Consider the following 26,255-nt stretch of genomic DNA (forward strand, 5'->3'; position numbering starts at 1 on the left):
AGCTTTGTTTAGTTAAAAATACAGGAGGCATCATGCACAAATAAAATATTTTTGACCGTCAATAGCTAGACTCATTTTAGACACAATTAAATATGATTCTCTTGACTGATCTTAGGCAGTCATAATTAAGCCTATGTTCTGTATGCGCCTTCGTTATACATAAATAAGTACTCTGTGGTCCAGGACTTTGTGCAAGTGAAAGTGAAATTATACCTTTTTCTCTGCTGGACTTTATGGGATGATTATGACACGTGACTTGAACATGACTTTTCTAATGCTGTGTAGATTACACACTTCAGATATGCACACGCAGTAAGTGTAAAGGCAGGAGGAGGTATTGAAACACACACACACACACTGACGGAGTAAATATTAAGGCCTGAGGTGTTGTGTAGTCCTTCCTTAGTTTAGCAAAGCATTTCAGAGGCTGTAATACACTCTGATATGCAGAGCTTTCAGCCATACAACTAAATGTCTCCAAGGTGCACATTTTTGGGAAGAATGAAACAACTCAAGACTCAACTCAAGGACACAAGAATGACAAAGGCAGTTAAATCCGGAACACTGACATCCTGTGTTGAATCTCCTTGTGACATATTATTTAGTTTTTTAGATAGTAAGACTCAAAGGAGCCTGACACAAATAAACCAAAACAAAATCTAGTTGGGTGATCTGGCAGTCAATATTTATAGATAGTGTTATGATTGAAGTTATCTGTCACCTGACCTTTAACCTTGCTTTTCAAACTAGACGGGCTCCGCTAAGGCTTTATTAGAGGCGTGGGTTATGTCTCTTGGGGCGGTCTAAACACGTCAACGGAAAGGCCAATGAAATACTAGCGCTAAAGGTGAAGGTTTTATTTACCCAATGGAATATTGGTTTGGGCGGGTTTAATCCATACGACGCTACTTGCTGCCGGGGTAACGGAGTTTTGGGGTTGTACGGAATGTTGCCGGCGGAGTAGGAACTCCCGCCATTTTTCAATCAGGTATTAACCCTCTTGTTTATTTTGTATTTATTAACATTATAAACAATTACTATCCCGGAGACTATCTGATTCACGGACATTGGTGAAGAACTGACAGAAGCTTCTGTCCGGGAAAAGGCCGAGTCTGCGTAGACCGGAGAAGAAAGCGCGCCAGACCCCCTGACGGGCGCCTCTGCTGTCCCCGCGAATTGGACAATTTAGAAAGGCTTGCTTCTCCTACCCGGCGTATGAGCGAAGTTTCAGCAGAACAGCGGAACAGTTGAAGACTGGAACCAATCCGAACACTTTATCTTGAAACTACATGGACATAATAGAACTATGACACAAACGCAGATCCACCATACTAGAAGAACAAGGAGGAGATGTAACTGTTAGCCGTGTTATTGTTTTGCTTCAGAAATCAAGCGAACTAGCATGCTAGCCTAGCTGGGTGCTAGTCACACAGTGAATGCTCGGGAAACGTGGGAAGCGATTTGTGATAACGTGGGATTCTGGAATACATGCAAAGTTTGTGTGTCGTATTTCTGTGGAGTTTTGTGCACGAAGGAGGTTTATTTATTGAGTTGCCACCGCTGCCGTCTCTCTCCCACGATGGCACCGTTGTTGGGCCGGAAACCCTACCCACTGGTTAAGCCGCTTGCGGAGCCGCCGGGCCCAGGAGAAAACGTCTACATCATCGAGCACACTAAAGAGGCCTTCAGGAACAAAGAGTATCCTTTCTGTTTGAACCAGGCTACGACCAGGCAGCCACTGCCGCCCAAGTGACACGTTAAAAACACTTATCTCCACTTGTGACGTATTTTAACCTTAATTGGGTTTTGTGATGTCTATCAGGACGAATTGGCCATTTTGTGGTTGTTTTTCCTGATTAGCATTGCTATATAGTTAGCAAGCTAGGTTTGGCTCAACCCGTTGTTTAGCTAACCGGCTAACATTGGGTCAAGTGTATCACGCCCAGGGGTTATTTCACCCTCACGTGGATGCTGATTTGAACACTCTGATATGCATAAGCCTTTCACGCTTTGTTAACCAAAGATGACATGCTTGCTAATTGCACCATTTTCGCTTGTTTATCTACCCATTAGCTAAGCAATCAGCTAAGTAGCTAACTGTTACAAAAGCGTCACGCAGTGTAAAGCAATGACACGAAGCTGGCGAGTTCAGTTGTTTGCTAGCGTAGCTCACATCACATTATCCATTGTGGAGGCTTGTGTAAGACTTAAACGGACTCGAGTTTAATCGCTAGCACAGTGTGTGCTTATGCTCAATTGACAGCATGCTACATTCCATTCTCAAACTTAGCGGTGGCTAGCTGTTAAACTACCGATGAAATATCTGAGCATGTGGGTGCTCTGCTACCTGACCGGCTACATCCTGGAAAGCGCCATCAGTAACGTGCCGGTACAGAGGTTTGACTGTACGTACCCCTGGCTAAATCACTGTTATGTTAAATATTATATTAGAGATATTAAGGGCAAACAATGAACTTGTGTTACACTTCATTAAGTTTGTGGTGTCTTTGGAAGTGACCCGAGCATCTATAGTGGTGGCGTTCCAAAGGTTGCCGATGTGCCACGTGAGTTTGTCATTACTGTACTTGTAGCCACCGGGGTCCAATGACAATTTTTGCGGCTCTGTGGCCTCATCTTTGGTTGCCATTCACAATAGTTAACGAAATATTTCCAAAGGCTTTCATTTGCGCTTTACTATACACGCTCAGTACAACTGTACACGCACCGTTTCATGTTGATGATAATAGTTGGAGAGCACTTTTCCCAGATTTTGAACACTGCTCAGTCGTATTCAAATACATATTCCTACACATCGAGGACCGCGGGGCCCTCCCTGACTGGTCCTTTAATTATTGAGCCCGCTGCTCTGCTACTCATTTGCATCAATTATGAATGAGCGCGTCTTCTCTCCCCTCTCTCCCGCCCCGTGTCTTGGTCTCTACCTCTCAGGGCCACACAGCGGCGCTAATAAGTGCTGGCTGTAATTTGTTTACCAGAAAGAGTTTGAATGGGAGGATGGTTGAGGATGTCAGTTGTTGGGTGGAAAGACAGCTATTGTAATGTAATGTGACTGTACCTCACAGCAGAAATGCTGTCTTTTCACATTGCATTTAAGATGGACAGGATAAATCCTCACAGTACGGGTAACACCACCAAAGAGTCAGATCAGCAGCGACATCCAAAGGGACAAGTTCCCTCATATTCCCGAAGACTCAAGACTATACGTATTTGCATGTGTGATCTTAATGATGCAGTGAATAGAATGTTTGTGTGTGCTATGCCTTTGACGAAATGTGTAGAAACTGTGTTCTACCTGAAATAGTTTGCGAAAGTCAGTCATTGTTTTGGAATAGAGCAGAGTCCTGTTTGCTGGAGTGTGTGTGTGTGTGTGTGTGTGTTTTGTTTTGCGGCGTGTATCCTTGACAGCCACCCTTCTCAGAGAGTACGAGGCCCGTCTGCTGAGGTATGACGAGCGCATCTGGACATGCAAGAGCACGGGCAGCAACCAGCTCACACACAAGGAGGCCTGGGAGGAAGAGCAGGAAGTCACAGAGCTGTGAGTACACAAGGGAGAAAGAAAGAAAGGGTGCGCGGGGGAAAGAAATGCGAGTGTGAAGCTGTTGGTGGAGTCCTGCCGATACAGAGATTCACACCCCTCTGAGTCATAGCAGTCTCTCCACTCCTCTGCCTGGCCTTGCTTTTCCCTCTTTCTAACTCTTCCTCTCTCTTCTTTCCTTTTCCTCTCCCTTTCTACCTCTTCCTCTCTTCTTTCCGTTTCCTCTCGTTTTTCCTCTTCCTCTCCCTTTCGATCTCTTTCTACCTCTTCCTCTCTTCCTCTCTATGTATCTGTCTTCCTCTGAGTCTTCTGTGTCTTATGCACTTGGGGGGGCTGTCATTAGTAAAAGTGGGCCTCTACATGGCGTAGTAATGTTTCTGTTTGAAGTGAAGGCTTCACTGTGCAGCAGTGGTGTTCTGTCAGGAGAAGAGACTGGGGAAGATCCTCTGTCCTCCAACTCACATGACCTCATTCCTGTGCTGTCATTGGCTGGCTCGTGGTTTCTCCTCCCCTCCAATCTAATTACAGAGTGTGCAGATTGAGTCAGACTCAGAGCAGAATCCGGTGGAGACGACATGAAATGCCTTGCTCTAAATTTATCACAGGAATTCTCTGACTTTTGATGAACGAAAACAACAACAACACAAAAAAACACAAGTACTATGTAAACGGCAACAACAACATCAAAAGCCCTGTATGCAGCTGACTCGCTCGACCATTGCCACTTCCTGGCAGTGGGTATGCTCTCAAATGGGCACCCTTGTTATGCAAGCCTTGTGTGTATGCCCTCTCACTCCCCTGTCCTTTCCTCTTACCTCTCCCTTTCTGTTATGCAAAACTTCTCTCTCTCTCTTCTCTTCTCTTCTCTCTCTCTCTCTCTCTCTGGTTCTGTAGTGTGAGATGCCCATCATTCTCTCTCACTCGCTCTCAAGAGCATCTCTTGTCTGAATCTTTGTCTGTCTATCTATCTATCTATCTATCTATCTTTACCAGCATGATGTCCATCTCTCTCTCCCCCTCTCCTGCTCTCAGTCTGGTGGCAGAGTGCATGGGCCCAGTAGTGAAGGTTATCTTGCGCAGTCAAGAACACAGGCAGGATCAGCCGTCTTATTTAAAGGCAGCTATTTTTACTCGAGGAGAGCAGAGTGCTCACAGGGCACAATGCACACCCTTCTGGCCAATCCAAGGAATTGCAGACCTTTTTTGAGAGGCTACTGATATGCTGTTCTCCAATGCTTGGGAAGTCTCTGTGGAGTAGAGCTCTCGCGGCAGCTTATGGCAAGACAGAAAGCAAGAGCACAACTGAACTTTAAAGTGTATTGATGATTGTTTTATTTAAGAAGTAGGCAACTGAAGTGTTCCATTGTGTTTGGAAGTTGTTTTTTGTTTGTCTTTGTTTATTTTATTTAAAAAAGGATAATTTTCATAATACCATTTCACTTACTAAAAATGTATGAGACTTTCTCAGCGCTTTTGCAAAATGTTTAAAAATGTGTGTGTGTGTCTGTGTGTTAGGCTTCAAGAGGAGTACCCTACTTGGTTTGAGAAGCCAGTGCTGGAGATCGTGCACCACAACACCGTGTCTCTGGACAAACTTGTGGATCTGGTCTGGGTGGAGATTCTCACCAAGTACGCAATGGACGAGGAGTGTGACTTCCTGGTGAGCACCTGACCAGCGTCAAATCACAATCAGTTTCAAAGGGAATATCATTCAGCCATTGTGACATGGCACAATGTGCCTCTAAGTTGTTTTTGGTTCAGACCAAAGATTTGCGACGAGACGACCTGCAAACCAGCTACTTGCTGCAACAAAGTGGTCTAAAATCAGGGTGTTCAGGCTGCTGTGACTTCTTGGAACAGCACCAACATTTCCATAATGCCTCTTAAATCAATCGTTGTAGCCAGCAGAGTTACTAACCAACAGTCAGTCGAATTACATTGGTTTTTGTGACCTTTGTTAGCATGTGCTTTCTCACTGATGTGGTGCAGACACTGGTTTTGTTCAAACCGAGTTAATGAGTAATTCTCTGTCTCTTCTGACCAAAACTCTGCAATGATAGCATGTGTTGAGTGATTGCACGTCACAAAAGCTGTATGGTACACAGGCATTGTGAAACCTTTGAAACACGACAAATCTTATGCAACGGCATCCGGCAGCCTTCAACAATTAATTCACGCTGTTGCAGAACGTCAGAGATTCTAGTTTTGCAGTAGTGTCGTCTTGTCGCAAATCTTTGGTGATCTTTTGTGGATCTGGTCTGGGTGGAGATCCTTACCAAGTACGCAATGGACGAGGAGTGTGACTTCCTGGTGAGCACCTGACTTCCCCCCCCCCCCCCCTTTTCCTCTCATCTGCAACATCTCCGTTGCTCACTCTTCTGTCCACCTCCCTGTCTTTCATGTAATGTCGCCCCCTACAGGTGGGGAAGGACAACAGCTTCAAGGTGAAGGTGACGAAGGTGCACCCGTTGGATACGCCTCAGGAGGAGGCTGGCGAGAAGAAGTTGGAGGGAGCCTGCGACTCGCCCTCCAGCGACAAGGAGAACGCCAGCCAGGAGAACCAGAAGAAGGAACCGGCCAAGGAAGAGGAGGGCCGACGGGACAGTCTCTGTGAGTCACACACATCGCCATGTAAAAAGACAGAGTGTGTGAGACTTAGGGAATGTGGGCTAAAAGTGTGTTTGGGAACAAACAAATTAAGTGTGACATTTGTTTTGGCCGAATTTGGCTTTGTCCTTGCTATAGCCATCGCAAAATGCTGTCACAGGGGCGAATCCTGGCCCTGCAAGTGTTTTAACTTTTGGAAGAAAAGAGAATAGTGTTTTGCTCTAGTTTAATAACTTTGTTTAGTCGTTGGGAAAATAGAAATTAGCGCAAGCATGTTGTTCTCAGAGACGCTCTGCAGTATGTTGAGGGATCATGGTGAAGTGGTCAGAAAGGATGGGCAGAAGTGTGTTTGTTGTATTGGAATTGTTATTAAGTGAGCGCTTTATTCTGTGTTGCCATAGGTGATCGTGCAAGGCGGTCGCCACGGAAACTCCCTACCAGTATGAAAGAAGAGAAGAAGAAATGGGTGATGCCCAAGTTCTTGCCACACAAATATGATGTCAAACTGCTCAGTGAGGAAAAGGTGAGACCTTAAATAAAAAGTAAACACAAGACACTTATTATTATTATTATTATTATTATTATTATTATGTGTAGCATTTTGACAATTTATATTTCAGTTATGTGGGTGATGTGTGGATATCTTTTCAGCACTTAAGTGATTCATTTGAGTATGAAAACAATCATGACATTGAAGCTGAACTCACTTTATCTTTCTCTGTAGATCATCAGTGACGTTCCTGTTGACAGCCTGTTCCGCACGGAACGTCCGCCCAACAAGGAGATCATGCGCTACTACATCCGGCACAATGCCCTGCGGCTGGGCACAGGAGAGAGCGCCCCCTGGGTGGTGGAGGACGAACTGGTGAAGAAGTTCAGCCTTCCCAGCAAGTTCAGCGACTTCCTGCTCGACCCACACAAGGTGCAATACCAGATAGTGTCTGAAGACGTGAAGTGCAGTTGGATTATGGGCCTGTGCATTGGATATTGTAGAGCAGTTGTGCGATTTATGATTGTATTAGTGTTGTAATGTACGGCAAATGGATGTGCTCATAAGATTTTCGAGGAACATGTTAAATTATAAGTAAGATTATATTCTTTTTAGTTAATCCTGCTGAACATGCTAAATGCTGATAATGAGTGCATTTGTGCCTTTGTAGTTTTTGGCTGAGAAAGCCCGAGCTCTTAGATGTGAACACGTTGAAATGATCAATAAGCTAAGAAACGGTTCATACTGTTAAGCCTGCTAAATTTGTGTATTTGTAGTTTTTGGCTGAGAACCCCTCGTCCAAACGCAAGAGCCTGAGTTCCCCAGAAGGCAAACCCAGCAAGAAGCTCAAGACCTCAGAGTCGGGAGCCGACGGTGACGGGCCGAGTGAGAAGGGAGAGAAGGAGAAGAAGAAGAAGAAAAAGAAAGACTCTCTCCCAATGCCTCTCAGTCCTACAATTTGGGGTCACATGCAGGTATGTGTCAGAGGTCAAAGGGCATATGTCACAAGTCACCAAGCTGGTGTTGCTATTGGACTTGCAATAAAGTCAAGTTTTGAGTGTCAGTCGTATGAGTACAGTTGATGATGATGATGATGAAGAAAAGTACAACTTCCATGAATTTTGTAAATTGGCCGGAAACTCGATTAAAATATACTTCATAGCTATATGAAGTGTATTAGAATTCCACTGTGTGTATGTACAGGAACATGCTGACCTGTGTGTTTCCTCTGTCCACAGAAGAAGGTGAACGGCTCCCCACTAAAGATGAAGAATTCGGGCACACCCAAAGCAGAAGGCGGGGTCACCAAGAAATCCTCGGGGGCTGACGGCAAGAAGAGCCGCAAGAGTGGCACGAAGAGCATCAACGGGCAGAAGTCCTCCAAGAAGGACGATAAGTCGGGTGGCGGCAAGAAGCCCAAGATGAAGCAGATGACCCTGCTGCAGCTGGCCAAGGGCTCGCCAGTTGCCAGCGGCAGCCCCAAGAAACGTGCTCGCAGCACGGGCCCCGGGGCCACCCCCAAACTCTCCAAGCCCCTGCCGCCCATGGCCCTCCACCTGCTGCGCTACTACAAGGAGAACAAGAGCCGCGAGGACCGCAAGAACGCGCTCTCCTCGATGATGTCCAAGGCGGCCAAGGCGCTGTCTACGGACGAGCGCGGGCGGCTGCCCGAGGAGCTGCGCGACCTGGTGCAGAAGCGCTGGGAGCTGCTGGAGGCCAAGCGCCGCTGGGCGGCCATGAGCGAGGAGGAGCGCCAGGCCGAGCTGCGGCGTCGGCGCGAGGAGCTCAAGGAGAAGATGCGCGAGCGCGCCAAGGAGCGGCGCGAGAAGGAGATGCAGGTGCGCCGCGAACAGCAGCGCCGTTTCGAGGACCAGGAGCTCACCGGCCGGCCGCTGCCACCCTTCAAGCCCGTGGAGATGCCCGAGGGGCTGCCCAACGAGCTGTTCGGGGAGGTGGCCATGGTGGCGGACTTCCTGAGCTGCTACGCGGGGCTGCTGATGCCCGACGAGCAGTACCCGGTGACCGCCGCGGCGCTGCTGGAGGCGCTGGGCGGCGAGCGCAACGGCTTCCTTTACATGAGCCGCGTGCTGGTGGTGCTGCTGCAGACGCTGCTGCAGGACGAGCTGGCCGAGGGCTACAGCGAGCTGGACATGCCGCTCTCCGAGATCCCCCTCACCATGCACTCCACCTCCGAGCTGGTGCGTCTCTGCCTGCGGCCCAGCGACGGCCTGGACCAGGAGAGTGCGCGCGGGTCCGAGGAGTGGGCCGGAGGAGGCGGAGGTCCGCCCTGCGGAGGCTTGGTCGGCTTCGACGAGGTCATGGCCGCCGAGCTCCTGGAGCAGCTGGAGACACGCGAGGTGTTTGAGCTCCCGCCGCCGGACAAGCTGCGCCTGCTGGTGGCGCTGTGCCACCGCATCCTCATGACCTACTCGGTGGAGGACCACGTGGACTCCATGCAGCAGCGCTCCGCCGAGCTCTGGAAGGAGCGCCTGGCCTCGCTCAAGGAGGTCAACGACCGCAAGCGGGCCGAGAAGCAGCGCCGCAAGGAGCAGATGGAGGCCAAAGGTCAGGGTCAGGGTCAGGGTCAAGGGGTGAAGGTGGAGGTGGAGGGCGGAGCGGGAGGAGACTCGCCTCAGGTGAAGGAGAAACCGGCGGAGAAGAAGAAGGAAGGCGGGGTCAAAAAGGAGGTGGGGAAGGTGAAGGTGGAGCCTGTCCCGCCCCCTGCAGAGGCGGAGCCTGTGGACATGATCAGCACGGTGAAGAGCAGGAGGCTGATGTCCATCCAGGCCAAGAAGGAGAAGGAGGAGCATGAGCGACTAAACAAAGGTGAGGAAAACTAGGGAGGAAGATGGAGAAGGAGTGCATAGCACGACGGGATTGGAATGGCCAACATTTGTCTGATTATATACATATGTATGAATGCACATAAGTGTATTGATGCATACCATCACACCTGGGTTGACTGCGTTCCAGTTACAAGTTGAAAAACAAACGCAATAGTTGTAGTTGTTACCCGATGTTAGCAATCCCAGTGATACTGGTACTTTGCACACATAAACACCATAACATGTCCATAGAGAAGTAGGACAGTACTGTGTGTACGACTGATTTAGTATTGCACAGGCAGAAGTGCTAAGATAGTGGATGTGTGGGGCCAGCCATCTTGGTTTTCTGAAAATGGGGATGGTGAGGTTTGTCCAACTTTCCGAGTTGGAATTCCGACTTCAGGCGGCGTTTAAAAAAAAAAAAAAAAAAAAAAAATGTTTTGACTTCTAACTGACAACTTCCGACTACAACTGGAACACATCATATATGTGTGATGGTCTATGCTGCTGTGTGTCTACATGCGTGTGTGCTTATGTACATGTGTTTGAATGACTGATGGTGTGGGATGTGATCCATGTTGATGTGTATGCACACCTTTGTGTCTGTGTGTGCTGTAGAGCGCATGGAGCGGGAGGCAGAGGAGGAGCGGATCAGGAAGCAGCGGGCATCGGCAGAACGGGCGTTCCACGAAGGCATCACCAAAGCCAAACTCACCCTGAGGAGAATACCTCTGGGCACCGACCGCAACCACAACCGGTGAGGGGAAACACACACCACACACGCCACAAACTCTTATAACCAGTTCATGCATACACATTAGATGTACAATCCACACACACACACACACACACACACACAGGGGTCTAGCACCAGATGTTACTACAGCCTGACACCTGAGATGGGTACAATGGATTGAATGGATGACCTAAATTCTGTCGTGGAGTTGTTCAGGACATGGAAAAGGGGTGTGTGTGTGCTATTTATGAAGAGGGTGTGAGGTTACACTGGATGTGGATGTCAGATGTCACATGTGGTTGTGTGTGTGTATATACATGTGCGTACAATAAGTGATTGGGCTGTGTGTGTCTTACTTGTTTTACATAAAGTTGCAATTTAATTTGCTTTAAGCGTTGAAATGGTCTAATTAGTGACTCACTGTGTATTTGTAAACATGCATGAATTATTACCTCCAAAGGTGACTGACGTACGTACGTGTGTCTTTGTGTGTGTCTTTGTGTCTTTGTGTGTGTGTGTGTGTGTGTGTGTGTGTGTGTGTGTGTGTGTGTGTGTGTGTGTGTGTGTGTGTGTGTGTGCGTGTGCGCGCTGCAGATACTGGCTGTTCTCTGACGTGGTACCAGGTCTTTATGTGGAGAAGGGCTGGGTGCATGACAGCATTGAGTACAACTTCACCCTGCCCCCCGAGGACCAGCCCGCTCCTGAGGAAGATGAGGAAGAGCAGGATGCTGAGGGTGAGTGGGATATTTCACCAATCTGTTCACTCTGACCTTAGCCTGATCTCAGGGGTCTACCCTCATGACCTCTGACCTGCGACAGTAGGTTTACTGAATAATTAATCTGATGTAGAGGGCAGATCCACTGGTCTGAGACCAGCTGCTGTGTTACCTTGGGCCTGGGTTTTTCCAATATCCTATACTTCAGAATCAAACCAGAATTTCAAACCATTATCATAGGGTGGATTTCTTTTGGGTCCACTTCTACTAGGCGGCTACCTTTCCCTCCTCTTCCTCTTCCCTTGTGGCATGGTTTTCATTTGTTTCTTTAATTTAGCCGATGGGGAGAAGGAGGAGGAGGGGAGTGAGAGCGCCTCTAACGAGGGCGCCCAGCAGGTGGCGCCAGCCGCCCCTGAGGCTATCATAGAGACCACCGTCCCCAAACTGGGTCAGAACCTCTGGTAAGACGTGTATGTGTGTGTGTGTGTGTGTGTGTCTGTCTCTGTGTGTGTCAGTCAGAGTGAGTGTCTTGAATGGCAAACATAAGTGGTTTTCCACTGCAGGAACCTTTGTGTGTGTTCCGACAACAGGAAGTGCCCCTGTGGGGTCTGGGGTAGGTACTTCTGTACAGCCCTGAAACTGCTGGGTGGTGCTTGCAGTGATAGTTGACACTTATTGACCCTTTTTTTAAACCAGCAAGAATATTTGTTTTTTACCAGATGTAAAGTGGTGAATACAGCAAGGGAATTATAGCTTCAGGAGTTAACATGTTGAGGTTACTGTCAATGCCTGAACATGCAAGTAAAACCTCTAGTACCTCTAAATATAGGTTTTAATTAATCAACAGCGGGGCTGGTATCTTCATTCATCAGGTAATCACAGCTGCCATGAAGCCACCCTCGGGTAATACTGATGTTATCTAGAAATCATTTTTAGCAGTTCAATGTTGGTGCTATTGCTGGAGATGGTGCTCGTAAATTGACGTTGCGATCAAAGAGCAAAGGATACGTTAACTTGTAGATCCGGTATTTCCTGCACCACAGCGCAAAACAAGCTGTGCGCAGTTCACGTAAATGTTCCAGCCTCTTGAAAGGCCAACCGGTTCCTGCAGTGGAATGGCACCTAATGTTTTAACAGGGTTTTAGAATGATTCTCAAAGTGTCGAGTATTGACTATTGATGAAATGGCTGTCGATGTTGTTGAAAAGGTGTTCTGTTAGTGACTGTTGTGTTTGTATGTGTTTAAGGTTTGTGTGTGACACACCGCGGGACTTTGAGGAGTTGGTGGAGAATCTGCACGCACAAGGAGTGAGGGAGAGCGAGCTGAGGAACCGACTACAAGACCGGTGAATATGCGTCTTCACACACACACACACACACACTTTAACTTAGCGTTTCTCAAAGTGTGGGGCGCGCTGATCTGTGGGAATGCTTTCCTTTATAGAGAATAGATTTTGATTGACGTCGGGGTATTATTGCAGCGAGACCATTTTGATAAAACGGGCCTACCAGGCCAAGGGGCCCCTAAGCCAGAACCTCTGTGGGAAGACGCTGTTATTAACTTTGCTTGCTGTCAATTGTTTTTAGACTTTGGTTTAGTTAATATTAAAGGTGGCTTAAATGTATCTCTTATTTGTGGTTGGAAGCGGTGTATTTTGTTACACGTCCAGGCCCAGGGGCCCATGGTTTCATAATCCGTCCATGTGTGCGTGTCCATAACAACAATACATTACAACATGAAACATGAAATCACTCCAAGCAATATACATTTGCTGAGCTAAATAAGATGCTATTTGTTATTACTTGGTTATTTCATAAATTTTGACAATTTTAAGGTTGGCCTACCATTTTATGGGAGCGATGAGGGACAGGTGGGGCTTGAAAAGGCCCCCTTGTTCAAACTGGGGAATGAAAGAAAAAGTTTTGAGAACCACTGCTTCAACCAAACCTGGTGTAGTTTGCAGTCATTCTGGCCCCGCTAACTCTCATATCAACAGACACAGCCCTAAACCCTCTTCCTTCTTCCTTCCCCCTCCCCCCAGGTACCAAGACGTCCTCCATTCCATCCATCTGGCCCGCAAGGGCAACCCAGGCCTGAAGACCTGCGACGGGCACCAGGAGCTGCTCAAGTACATGCGCAGCGACATCCTGGAGGTGGCGTCGCGCCTGCAGAAGGGAGGCCTGGGCTACATGGACGACACCTCCGAGTTCGAGGAGAAGGTGAGGGGCTCATCTTGGGCAGGGGAGCCAGAGTGGGCGTCGGTCCCCATTCAGTGGAGATGATTATGAGTTTGTGTTTGAATGTTAGGGAGGACCGCTTTGGCTTAACTGGTCAGGTTGGATGTAACGAGTGGTAGTTCAACCGATAGAGCAAGGTGCTAACAACACCATGATTAAGGGTTTGATGTCAAGGAGGGCACATGTGCTGATAAAAAAAAAACAAAAAAAAAAAAAACTTACTTTTTTAAGTAACAGTGGATAAAAGCATATGACTAAATGTAAACATCTATGCAATCCTTTTATTCAGCCACAACAGTGCTCTTTGTGTTCTGTTCCAGAATTGACATTGGGATTTTCAAGTGCAGTGAACAGGATAACCTCTGGATGACTTGGGATATAAAAGGATTCCAACATTGTTTTTGGTGTGTGTGTGTGTGTGTGTGTGTGTGTGTGTGTGTGTGTGTGTGTGTGTGTGTGTGTGTGTGTGTGTGTGTGTGTGTGTGTGTGTGTGTGTGTGATAGGTGCGGTCTCTGGAGAACCTGAAGGACTTTGGGGAGTATGTGATCCTGCTGCAGGAAGGCGTCATCCAGAAGTTCCTGCAGGGCTTCATGGCCCCCAAACAGAAGCGGAAGAAGAAGCAGGGAGGAGAGGAACCGAGCGCCAAGGCTGAGGAGGTGGACGAGGAGAAGAGGATCGCAGAGGAGGCCCGGGTAAGTGGAGGAGTGGGGAGAGAGGAGTAGATGACCCAGAAATGATTTAATGCGCTTCCATGCCAAATAAGACTCCTGTGATGTTTTGGCAATCGGAAGTACTGGAACGTTTTATTTCATTTATTAAAAGTCCTACACTGAGAATAGCCTGATTTGTTGTGTGTGTGTGTGTGTGTGTGTGTGTGTGTGTGTGTGTATATGTATATATATATCTCTCTCTCTCTCTCTCTCTCTCTCTCTCTCTCTCTCTCTCTCTCTCTCTCTCTCTCTCTCTCTCTCTCTCTCTCTCTCTCTCTCTCTCTCTCTCTCTCTCTCTCTCTCTCTCTCAAGTTGGGTATGTTTGTAACAGTTGATAGACAGCCATCTTATTAAAGGGGCAATCTGCGATTTCAAACCAATTCACTTTCGCTATAACTGAGGACTCAATCTGTAAGCTTGTTGATGCTTTTATGTATGATGTGAACATGTGCTAATAATTTAAGCATGTAGCTCATGCCTGACTGAGAAATATGTTCTGGCTGTAATGTGGTTCTCGCCTGTAGGTGGCGACAGCTGTGGAGAAGTGGAAAGTGGCGATCCGCGAGGCGCAGACGTTCTCCCGCATGCACGTGCTGCTGGGAATGCTGGATGCCTGCATCAAGTGGGACATGTCCGCAGAGAACGCTCGCTGCAAAGTCTGCCGCAAAAAAGGTGTGTGTGTGTGTGTGTGATTTATGTGTCTGTGTCTGTGTCTGTGTGTCTGTGGATTTCCATGTTCTTACGAAACAAACAATCGAGCAGTTAACTTGTGATTACATTACTGACCTTCTCCACTAGGTGGTAGCAGTGCGTGGGACATGTCTAAGGTACTCAGAAGTCAGGGTTGGAAGTAGCAGACCATCATACTCAGAGTTCAGAGTTCATGTCACACTGTGATCTTGGAAAGGCAGTCATGAAGATCACAGTGACAGACAACCCTTACCCTGATCAGTGGCCCAAAGTCAAATTGACCATTCCCCTATAGTGGGTTGCCATGTCAGCCTCTTGGTGGTGCCCTTCCTTCAGACAAACCTTGAACCGGTTGAGCGCCCTCCTCTGTGGGTCGGAGGTTCAGACCTGGGTGGCCTCTGACCCTTGCCCTCTGCCCTTTGCCCTGCAGGGCCGCGGATGCGGCTGTGTGAGGTGGTGCTGCTGAGGGACATTGGGCCGGCGGCATCGGAGTCGGCAGGGCTGAGTAGTGTCAGGCAGGTGCAGGTGAAGACGACGAGAGACACAGGTCAGAACGCCCCAGAGCAGATCAGATCCAGGGTCAGGGTTCACAAGGCAAAGGTCACACTCATTCTTGGGAGAGAGCAGCCATCGTTCTGGAGGCTGTAAGTCAAGTCAAGTTTGTGTGCGTGTTGCTCGCGTAATGAGCAAGACTGCCAGTCCCCTTAAAATACAGTGTTATGTATGAACTGGGAATCTCACTAAACTGAGCTGAGAATGAGTAGAAAGAAGGGAGGGGGAGAGGTGAGGGAAAGATGATTAAGCTGTGTGACCACATGTTGGAAGTAAGAAGACCAAAGAAAACCCTATACACGCATCTTAAATCAGGTTACAGGTTTGTGCCTGTGCTTAGAACAGGATGGTTAATTTTCCCTTTCTCTTTCCACTCTCTCCTTCGTTTTCTCTCTCTCTCTCTCTCTCTCAGGAGAGGATGATAAGCTGATTCTGTGTGACGAGTGTAATAAGGCATTCCATCTCTTCTGCCTACGGCCGGCTATATACCGCATCCCTGCCGGGGAGTGGCGGTGCCCAGCCTGTCAGCCTGCCGTGGCCCGCCGCTGCACCAGAGGACGGTAAGACCATGTTGCCCTTGTTGCTCATTCAATTTCAGCCCATGCCAGTTACATGGATGGTTTACTGTTCTGCAGATGCCGAATTTTGCTACTTTGATGTTGTTTTTTGTTGGAATATGAATTCCACTGTTCTGAGCATATGGGGGCTCAATAGGAGTAGTGAAATAAAGTATCAAATAGCGATAATGAGACTTATTGTATAATAAAAGTAATTATAATAATGGCAACGCACTTTATATAATAATCTGTGGTCTAATTGAACATTCTTGTGTGCTGGTGGGGTAGTGGCCATAGCAGCACAGGGGCCTGACCTGGTCTTTCTCCCCACAGAAACTACAACGAGGACAGCGAAGAGGAGGAAGACTCTGAGGAAGAGGAGGAGGACGATTCGGAAGAAGACGATTCGGAGGAAGAGGAAAATGACTACAAAGCCATGGGACACAGCTGTAAGTTAATAATGGGTGCAGGCACAGACTCCTGAATGCCGAGGCACACATCCATCCATTGGATCTGCACATCAGTGTGTTGTCCTCTGATCCATTGGATCTGCACATCAGTGTGTTGTCCTCTGATCCTCGGCTGTCCTTCTCACCTGAGCGCGGCTCAGCAGACAAGCAGACTTTTCATCTTGTGGCTCCTGCTCCTGCTTACTAAAGTGTGTGTCTGTGTCTGTCTGTGTGTGTGTGTGTGTGTGTGTGTGTCTTGCATGCAGTGCGCCCGCGTAAGAAGGTCAAGCAGTCATCCTCGCGCTCGAAGAGCCACTCAAAATCCTCTTCCAAGAAACAGACGACGCCCAGCAACAAGTCCAGCTCCAGCAAACAGAAAGCCACCAGTAGCCCTGCCGACATTGACGAGCTGGTGAGTGAGTGTGGGTTCACTAATGCACACAGCGGACACAATGGTACGGCTGAGCAATCCTAAGCGTCACGTTGCATTCAACAGAAAGTGTGTCAGAAGAGAGTCATACTGTGACTAAGGATCCACCCTTACGAAAGAAGTGCATTATTCACTCTTTATTTCAGTTAGTTAGTGACTGAATGTATTGTATGGTTTGGGTTGGAATATGTATGATGTGGGTGTGAATGGTGGCTGGCTGGGTGTCTACTGGGATGTTAATGGTAGCTGATGTGATGTAAATGGTGGCTGATGTGATGTTATTGGTAGGTGATGTGATGGTATGGTGTGAATGATGGCTGGTGTGATGTAATTGTAATGGTTTGCTGGTGGCTGATGGCTGATGGGATATTAATGGTGTGGTGATGTGATGTTTATGGTGACTGATGTGGTGAAGTGATGTTAATGGTGGCTGATATGATGACGCAGGTGCGGCAGAGCTCTCGAGGCGGCCCTCGCAGGCAAGCCGTGGAGCTGGAGAAGTGTGAGGAGATCCTGCAGAAGCTCGTCAAGTACCGCTACAGCTGGCCCTTCAGGTACACACACACACACACACACACGTACAGAGCTACAGCTGGCCCCTCAGAAACAAGCAGGCACTCAAGAGCTACAACTCACATCGAGAACAGTGTGTATCACCCCATCTTTCCCACCTGTCCTTTCAGTGAGGCAGTATTTGGCACACACACACACACACACACACACACACACACTGCGCCCGCTCTGCTCAGTCTTCTCCCCTCTGCTGACCCCCACAGAGAGCCGGTATCCCCAGACGAGGCGGAGGACTATCTGGACGTGATCAGCCAGCCCATGGACTTCAGCAGCATGCAGGCCAAGCTGAGCGCGGGCGGCTACCGCACTGCCCAGGACTTCCTGGAGGACATGAAGCTGGTCTTCTCCAACGCCGAGGAGTACAATCAGCCCGGCAGCGCCGTGCTCACCAGCACCACCCGCACCGAGCAGAGCTTCACCGAGCTGCTGCACAAGCTCCTGCCTGGCCTGAGCTACCTGCGCCGCCGATCACGCAAGCGCCTCAGCCAGGCCCTGCAGGAGGAGGAGGAGGAGGATGAGGAGGAAGAAGATGGGGAGGAGGAGGAGAAGGGTAGGGAAAAGAGGAGCTTGCAGAATGGAAGAGCCTCCTTGTCTGCTTCAAATGGGCGTCAGGGTAGACGCAGGAGTAGGAGAGGAGAGGAGGGGAGCGAGAGCGAGGAGGAGGAAGATGACGAGGATGATGATGATGGTCGGCGGAGGAGCCGGAGGGGCGGGGGGAGGAAGGACTACCGCGAGCGGGCCGAGGAGGACGAGGAAGATGAGGCGCGTCGTGGTAGCGGGGGCAGCCGCGGCAGAACTCGAGGTCGCAGGGGCCGCGGTGGGGCGGGGGAGACGGTGGTCGCCAGCGACGAGGACGGCCAGCGACATTCCAAGCGACAAAAACGCTCTTCATGAGGCCCAGGGTGTTTGTTATAATATTATTGTTTTATTACGAATTGTTTTTGTTTTCTTTTTCCTGTGCTATTTGTAAACAACCCCGACCCCACCCCGTCTATCCTCCCCCTCCTCCCAAAAAGTCAGATTTGGAGCCCTAAACCGCCCCGCACCCATAGACCTCTTTAATTGGACTGAATTCTCTCCCTCTTGTCTGTTGTAGATTTTTTTTTTTGGTTCCCAATTCCTTGTATTATTTTTGTGCTTCAGGGAGGTTTTATGTTGATATTTTGACAAAGAAAAACTGATTTATATTTGTAATGGCGTTTATTATCAGTGACTTTTTTTCAACTGAGGAAGCAAATTTCCTGTGGAAAAAAACAAAAAAACAAAAAACTAAAGAAAAACCCTAAAATTGGTAAGTGATCTCATTGAGCTCTTAAAGGACTTTATTTTGTTTTTTTCAATTTGATCCCCTTTAAACCTCAATCTTAGCTCTCTCTATATGGTGAATACCTCTTATGTCAACTCCCACAGTGTCACCATGGCTAATGTGTCTGTGATTGGGTCTTATGTTCTTTGTTTGGTTATGTTACCATTGTTTTGCTATTCCATCAATATTGTTGGGTGCTGGACAAAGAACCTAAAGCAGGATTACAACCAACACGTCAGCATCGACCGGTTCTAGCATTGTAGAGATTCTCCAGAACCGGGACCACGGAAGAACCCAACTGCACGTCTCAGGTTAGCTAAAGTGGTTCTGATGGATTCTACACAAATTCATCCTTCCTCTCACCCCCCTCCCCCTTCCAATCCCCAACTTAGCCCATGATCATCCATGTTATTAGAGAGCTGTGGAAAATTGAAATGGTCAATCTTTGAGTATGCAACAACAGTCTGCGCTTAATCAGTCTTCAGTGTTTTTATTTTGTTTGTTATTTTTGTTTTGTTTGTTTTGTTTTTTTTTGACAATAAAGACACAATGAGTATCTTTTTTTTGCTAAGAATCCTCCATTTTCCTACATACATTTTCCCTTATCTAACAGTAGAGACAAATTGGGGAAGCCAAACTAGGAGTTCAGTAGATCGTACTAACATTCACGTTACTTTAGTGCAGTTGGTGTATCGGTACTTTCTCCTGAGTCATTCCGCCAGGGCTGGTGCATCTTCAGTGTGCAGTGAACTCTAATTTAAAGCCTGACGACTTGAGTTTATACCTAAATGTATATAGTGCAGAGGATATACTTCAATCTTATTATCTTGATTCATGTTGCAGTGCATGTTGTGTGTTGACTGCCTCTGAGCGAGGGTGGAGCTTGATTGGTCAGACTGGTTTTGGGACAGCACTCAAAGAGGGAGGCACACTGATTAAACACCATTGATTCAAGATGGCCTCAAACGTCTTGGCAACGCCGCTTTTAGCAGTGCTTTTCAATACTCAATGGGAAAAAAATATTGACAAAATGGCTGGCAAGAACTTCCCTCAATCGACATGGTGCTTTCACGAACATGAACCGACTGGTCTGATCCATCACATTCCAGTTGAGATGTCTGTACAATTATTTAGCAATTGCTGGGTGGGCATTGTTTGAAAATGTAACTCTTGTGCTAGGGTGCTAATACGCTACCATACCTGCTTCTCACTAAAATACAATCACACTCACATAACAACCATTATTTAGCTTCCTTAAAATAGAAAAAAAAAATACCTCAAGTCTTCTACAGTAGCCATGTGGCCCTTTCCCTTGCTCACCAGCAGAGGCTGCACTAACACCACATTTGGTTTTGTGTTTAGGTCCTGAGGATGTGTTCATATCAAGCACTTAATAAGCGCAAGCATCTCCCAACAGCCCCGTCTCCTGTCAAACAGACTATTGCAACCTTAGAGTTGCTCTCTTTTCACAGATTGGTGCTTTAAGGGCTGTCACAGCGTTCTGGCAGCTTGTGTATTTAAAGCATTAGCGCTTTAATGAAGAGCTGCCCCCTGGGTCCTTACATGGATTCCTTGATGGAATCTAATCAGAAGCCTCATAGCCGGAGTTTATACAATCAGCTACAGGATATCCAGGGGAAGTCTCGACATTAACAAAAGGGAGAGTCGATTATTTCCTTTACCTGACTTTTGAGTTGCTGCCTGCTTTTGTCATGTAATGCAGCTGTAGAGAGACCAATCTTGAGCAGACCAGAATTCAGGTACCTTGTTACCCCAACAATCTAATTGTTTCAACCCCCACACCTCATCCAAAAAGGTTACCAAAACTACACTTTATAGGTTCCATCTCAGATGGGGGTGCTTGATGTTCCTCGACGACCAATCGGATGAAAGAGGTGGGGAGAGCACATGGAATGCAGGAACGTGGCGCCCGGGTGGTCCATTTGGGGGAGGGGGGGTGGAGGGATGTATGGGGGGTCGTTGATGTAAATGTTCTCATTCAGACAAATGGGGCTTAAAGTCTATAACTGCTCTGTTCACTTTCTTTCTGCCTTGGTTGTTTTTCTTTCAGCTGTATTTATGGTTCTCGGGAGGCAGGTATCTGATTCTGAGGTTGCGGAAACTTTGCCTTGGGTTAGCTTTGGGCTTGGGGAAGAAACCATTCTAAGGGAACGAGATGCTTCAGAAATATCACATATTGCCCTTTCAATTTTTCAATCAATCGGAATATTCTGTTTATTATATTCTGTTGGAGGTGTAGTCGACCTGTCATCACTGCCACGTGTAAACTTTGTGATAATTATGTAATGTATAGTTGGGTCTGGGGTGGCTGTGGCTGTTGAATGGGAGAGGGATTTTTTTCTTTACTTTTTAATAAAAATATTCTCCAATGTCACAGCTTTGTGGAGTATTCTATTGTTTCTAGGGCAGGTCACACATCAGCGTCTCTATGTCCTGCACAATCTCTCTCTCTTCTCTGTCTCTCTCTCTCTCTCTCTATGTCTCTCTCTCTCTTCTCTCTCTCTCTCTCTCTCTATGTCTCTCTCTCTCTTCTCTCTCTCTCTCTCTCTCTCTCTCTCTATGTCTGGGCAGGTGTTGGTGCAACAGCAGTAGCTGTGATCAAATGTGCATTATTTCACTGAAAAAGCAGCTTTACATTCACATCAGCCGGACTACTGGTGTGTGTGTGTGTGTGTGTGTGTGTGTAGTGGATGAATGGGAATTTCTTGTAGTCATGACATGTGGATAAGGGTTTTTTATGTCCACACTCACTGACCCTTCGTGCGTTGTGTGTGTGATTTTTGGAACCTGTGGTCTGTTCGTGCTTCCCAGTTCCCCCCTGCTGCTATGGGATCTCTTGTTTTGCCAAAGCATAAAAGAGAAGAGTGAGGCGGAGGAAGAAACGCCACTCATTCTTTTTTAATTGCAGACACACTTATTATTCTTGGAGCTTTCAGGTGGCTGCAGGTAATTAGGCTTCCCCCTTGCCGTGCGGTCTCCAGATTTTCCACTGCTACCGAGACAGACGGGGAGAGAGAGAGAGAGAGAGAGGGGGAATTGAAAGAAGACAAACAGAAGAGTCACAGGTAAAGTGAGAAAAGTCTAGTCTAGGAAGGAGGAGAGAGAAAAAGTCAATAGAAATGGAAGGCCCAGACTTGAGTTACAGTAGAGATAATATAATCCACGATTCAACTGATGCAAAGGTGCGGATATGAGAAGAGGCCAGAGCCAGAGTCTGTCCCAGCACAGCATGGTACAGTCAGGGTTTAGAGGTGTGTGCAGGACAGTGTAGTGTCCAGCTGCCCAGTGACCCTCCACGTAACCTTTGGCCTTCACACTGTACCTTTAACCTTTACACTGAGCTGCAAATACAAGCATCATTAGGCCATGCTGGAGTCTGGTCTTCATATTGACAAGCTTGGAATGGAATTTGATTCCATATGCTTGTTGTTGGTGCATTATTTCAACAGTTCCTCTGTGTATGGTGGTATCAGCCGTTGGATCTCGAGGTGTTACAATTCTTTTAAACTTATTTTATCTGATGGTTGAGTGTCCTCTTTTCGGGTGAATGGACACACACACACACAGACCCACACATACACACAGACCCACACAAAGAATATCGCATTTGTAATCGCTCCCCCCTGTGCTGTCTTTTGTTTGGTTAATCATACAGTGGGGTCTCATAAATGTTAAAATATGACCACTTGCACTGTTTTACATATACGAGCCACAATTGTGTTTGTGTTCCTCTGAATGCTGAGTGAGTGTGCTGCTCCTGGCCAGCCTGGGCTGACGCTGAAGCATTCTACAAGCCACAGACTTCCCATCTTTATTAGTTCTCAACAGTGCCAGGATGTTCACGTTTTTTTTGTGTGTGTGTGTATTGTGTGTGTGTGGTCAGACTGAAGTCAGACGGTGGCCCACAACTGACACACACATAAACACGCAGACACACAAAGGCGTCTATGTTTTATCGCAGTCACCTCAGACAACAAGCCCAAAACACCGGGGGAAACATACACCCACTCTCACACACCCACACACACACACACACACATCTATACACACATAGACAAATACACACATATATTTGAAGACTTGGTGAAATAACAGTGTCTCTTACATTTGGCTCCAGGTTCTCATCTTAAAAACATTAATTTCCCTGTGAGGGAAAACCCGGGCGTCCGAGGACTTAGCGGTCTGATTTAGAGTTGAAAGGTCAAGGACTGTAGCACTGCCCTGTGACACTAAAAGTGACCTTTGCCACAATGGTGCCCAATCTGCCTCTGTGTGTCTCTGCGCTCACATACATTTTCTGTGAATGAACAGAATTTTATTTTACCCATTTTATCTTATATATTATTATTATTATTTATTGTTTTATTTAATTTGAAGTATATATGGGTGTATTTTGTTGCCTTTTATCCTTTATTTAGATAGGACAGTGTGGAACGACAGTAAAAGAATGGATGAAAGACTGGGAGTAGGAAGTGACTCGAACCTGTGACCCTGTGGGCCCTTAGACCCGTATATGGTAAGGGTTGCTACTGTGTGCACCGTAGCTCCCCCTGGACAATGGTTTATTTTTTTTTGGGGGGGGGGGGGGGGGGGGGGGGGGAGGGTTCTTTAAGTGTATCCCCAATTCTACTGACAGTATCATATGTACATACTCAGTGTGAAGCTGTGACCTGTGAGAGTAAAACGGTGGAGTATCCCCTCTTAAGAGTGAGTGTGTGTCAGGTTCTGCATGTAAAAGTGCAAGTGTAAGTCAGTGCGGGAGCACGTGTCTGCATGTACAGGAGTCAGTCGGCATACATCAGCTAGCATGCGTGCGTGAACATGTTTCTGTATGGACCCATAGACGTCTGTGTTTTCATATATAATTGTGTGTGCGTGCATATGTAATTGGCTCTGTGCATATGAAAGGGTCTGCATATATTACCTTCCATGCGGTGCGTGGATGTATGAGGATGTCTGTGTAAGTAGAACTGTTTCTGTTGGTCTAAGCATGTCTGTCTGCGTGTGTGTGTGTGTGTGTGTAGAGGAGAGAGAGAGCGCATGTGTGTGTATGTATGTTTACATATAAGAGAGAGAGCTGTGTGTGTATCAGTGTGTGTGTGTGCCCTAATAGGAACCAGTCTGCCGCTCTGCTGATGGCTCCATAAAGGGCTCTTTGAGTGGCGGCATGGCAGGACCAGCACCACTTAATCCCTTCCAGATGTGGAGGTAAGAATATCCGCCCAGGTCGAGTGGCCCTTCGCAAGCCCAGCCGCGGGAGCTCTTTCCTGGGGACGGCGACAGCAAAGCCTGGCCCAGACGCCTGGATCCCCACCACGTCTAGGAGCTTCTGAGAGCCCTTTCACCCTCCCACCTCCACCCACACAGTGCCCGGGTGCAGAGAGTGGCGCCGCAGAGACAGGTAAACTCACCATGGTGTAAACTCTCTCTCTCTCTCTCTCTCTCTCTCTCTCTCTCTCTCCTGCTCTTTCTCTCTCTTTTGCTCTCACACACACAGTCTCTTGTGCTCGTTCTTAGTCACTTACCTTTTTTCTACCTGTGTCATTTTCCCTCTCTCCTCTCTGTCTCAATTGGTCTTTGTTTCTCTCCCTCTCTCTCTACCTCTTTCTTTCCCTTTCTCTTTCTCTCGCTCCCAATTTTTCATGCTTTCCAAAAGAGGTGATTCAGGTCAAGCATTTAGCATTGGCACCATGGCCATGTGTACACATGAAAAACCAGGTACTGTACACACACACACACACACACACACACATACACACACACACACACACACACACACACACACACACACACACACACACACACACACACACACACACACAGCAGTCCCTGACACGCTCCAACTGCACCTTCATAAATCTCTCCGAGTTCAGGGCTTTCCCGGACAGGCCGGAAATGGAAAAGCCTTCAGTCGAAATTCCGAAATCACTAAATACTGAGAGGAAGTCTGTGAAGCGTGGGGGTCACAAACTCTCCGTCGCTTTTGAAAATAAAAGTCTTTCACGGCAGGGTGTTTATGAAACATGCTGTTAAAAGGCCTTCGGAGGCTCGGGAAGGTTGGCCTGATTATTTTTTTCTTTTTAAGCGATATTTTTATTAGATTTTGTGGTAATGACGGAGTAAAAAGGAGCGTCTCTTACAGAAAATAGAGGAATGACAAAAACCTAAGTGCCTAAGTCTACAAACTCGCACCAAGCTGAAAGGCTTTTATTCCCTGAGGTATACCTGCACCAAACACGCTTAAAACTGCTTCCCAAAGCCTTTATTCTCTGAGGTGTGTGTGTGTGTGTGTGTGTGTGTGTGTGTGTGTTTGTGTGATGGGGGAAGACCTCAATGTGCTGAGGTCATATACCACAACACCACCACTTGTAACACAACATGGAGGACAAATGGTGTTGCAGCGAGGTCATTAATAGGTGGCATTATGAAGACATGTGCTGACATCCATCAGCTGAGTAATCCATCACAGGAGGACAGAACTGCTCTGGGCGGAGGAGAGAGGGAGATAAAACACAGCAGGCTCCATATGGCTAGGAGAGAAAACACACGAGGAAAGAGAGATAGAGAGAGAGAAAGAGAGAGGAGGGAGTACAGGGAGAGAGAGAAAGAAAGAGAGAGAGGGGACTGGGGGGGGGGGGGGGTTTGGAAGGGGGGGTGTCGTAAAAGGGGAGAGATTTCACACCCGTTTCGCTCAACGCCTCCGTTGGCAAACCCATGCGGGAGAATCTAAGCCCCCGGGGGGATCGCTTTCACCTCTAATTAAAAAATAACACAGAAAATAAATATGACCCTGAAAGACACACCAGCCCCAGCTCTCCCCCATCTATCTCTCGCTCTCTCATCCATTCTTCTTCTCTATCCCCCTCTCAATCTCAATCCCATTTTCCTCTGCCATTCCACCACCCTTATCTCCTCTTATGTCATTGTCGTTGCATCCCTGTTGTCTGTCTCTTTTCCTCCTTCGCCATCTTTCTGATTCTCTGTTTTTCCTTCTTTTCATCTCACCCTCACCAACTCTCCCTCTCTCGTTTCACTTTCTTTCTCTTTCCCGCCATATAACTCCCTCTGTCCTTCCCTCCGTTTCCCTCTCTCCATCTCTTTCCCTCCCTCTCTCCATCTCTCCCCTCCCTCTCTCTCTCTGAGGCCAGATGTTAATGTGTGGGTATGGACCCTGTCGGCTGTTGGGCTCTGTAAGGGAATCTGCTCACGCTGTCGTTTGTCGGATTAACGGGGCTACAGTGAAACATGCAGATCCCGTTTCATGTTCCAGGGCCTCGGTCACTCTTTCTCCTTTCTTCTCCTCCCTTCACACTCCTATCCCTCCATCTCTCCCTCCTTCGCTCCCGACCCCTCGTTCTCTCTCGCACCCAGTTTCTTTTTGTTGCTCTAACTCCTGCTCTCCTGCAGAGTTTGTTTTAGTAGCAGAGCTCGGGCTGCCTGTTTGATTGTGTTATGAGTGTGTGTGTGTGTGTGTGTGTGTGTGTGTGTTTGTGTGTTATGAGTGTGTGTGTGTGTGTGTGTGTGTTGCTGGGACTTTTGTCCAAACTGTTAATCCTTTGACCTGAAAAACGTTGGTTTGGTTTGAGTGGCTGCACGCACACAGATACACACTCATGCACACACATGCAATGAACATGCCATGACTGAATGTGTCAGCAGTTGTGTTCACTGTGTGATTCTGTACTTCTGAACCGTCTGTCCAATATGTCTGAGTGAATTCTAGTTGGCTGTCTGTGGTCTGCTCTACGCGGTCCGTTCCCATCTATTCTAGCAGGGTGGTGCAGTCTGTGGACTGTGGTC

At 47.6% G+C, this 26,255-nt stretch overlaps 1 protein-coding gene across 3 annotated transcripts; it reads left to right on the forward strand.

Moving 5' to 3' along the window:
• Positions 1–876: 876 nt before the first annotated feature.
• baz1b (bromodomain adjacent to zinc finger domain, 1B) lies at positions 877–20,829 on the forward strand. Of its 3 annotated transcripts, none has more exons than XM_031573150.2 (20): positions 877–1,698; positions 3,440–3,556; positions 5,072–5,216; positions 5,977–6,166; positions 6,565–6,686; positions 6,888–7,085; positions 7,430–7,627; positions 7,895–9,479; positions 10,097–10,235; positions 10,809–10,948; positions 11,268–11,391; positions 12,177–12,275; positions 12,972–13,149; positions 13,671–13,859; positions 14,402–14,549; positions 15,532–15,679; positions 16,010–16,125; positions 16,392–16,537; positions 17,003–17,109; positions 17,332–20,829. In XM_031573150.2, exons 1-20 carry the CDS (start codon positions 1,580–1,582, stop codon positions 18,020–18,022), a joined length of 4,899 nt encoding a protein of 1,632 aa, XP_031429010.1. In that variant the 5' UTR covers positions 877–1,579; the 3' UTR covers positions 18,023–20,829. The 3 variants fall into 3 exon arrangements, with proteins under 3 accessions (XP_031429010.1, XP_031429009.1, XP_031429011.1); XM_031573149.2 differs by having other exon boundaries at positions 879–1,698; positions 7,892–9,479; XM_031573151.2 differs by lacking the exons at positions 877–1,698; positions 3,440–3,556; positions 5,072–5,216 and adding an exon at positions 5,777–5,866 and having other exon boundaries at positions 7,892–9,479.
• Positions 20,830–26,255: the final 5,426 nt, after the last annotated feature.

The sequence above is a fragment of the Clupea harengus genome, chromosome 9 (genome assembly GCF_900700415.2).
Source record: "Clupea harengus chromosome 9, Ch_v2.0.2, whole genome shotgun sequence".
NCBI classification, from domain to species: Eukaryota; Metazoa; Chordata; class Actinopteri; order Clupeiformes; family Clupeidae; genus Clupea; species Clupea harengus.

What these genes read in the sequence shown, in the direction of transcription:
- baz1b (XM_031573149.2), top strand. Translation starts at nt 1,580, where the DNA reads ATGGCACCGTTGTTGGGCCGGAAACCCTACCCACTGGTTAAGCCGCTT. An exon ending in TCCTGCTCGACCCACACAAG is followed by an intron (nt 7,086 to 7,429) that starts GTGCAATACCAG and finishes GTGTATTTGTAG; the next exon opens with TTTTTGGCTGAGAACCCCTC. An exon ending in GGATCGCAGAGGAGGCCCGG is followed by an intron (nt 13,860 to 14,401) that starts GTAAGTGGAGGA and finishes TCTCGCCTGTAG; the next exon opens with GTGGCGACAGCTGTGGAGAA.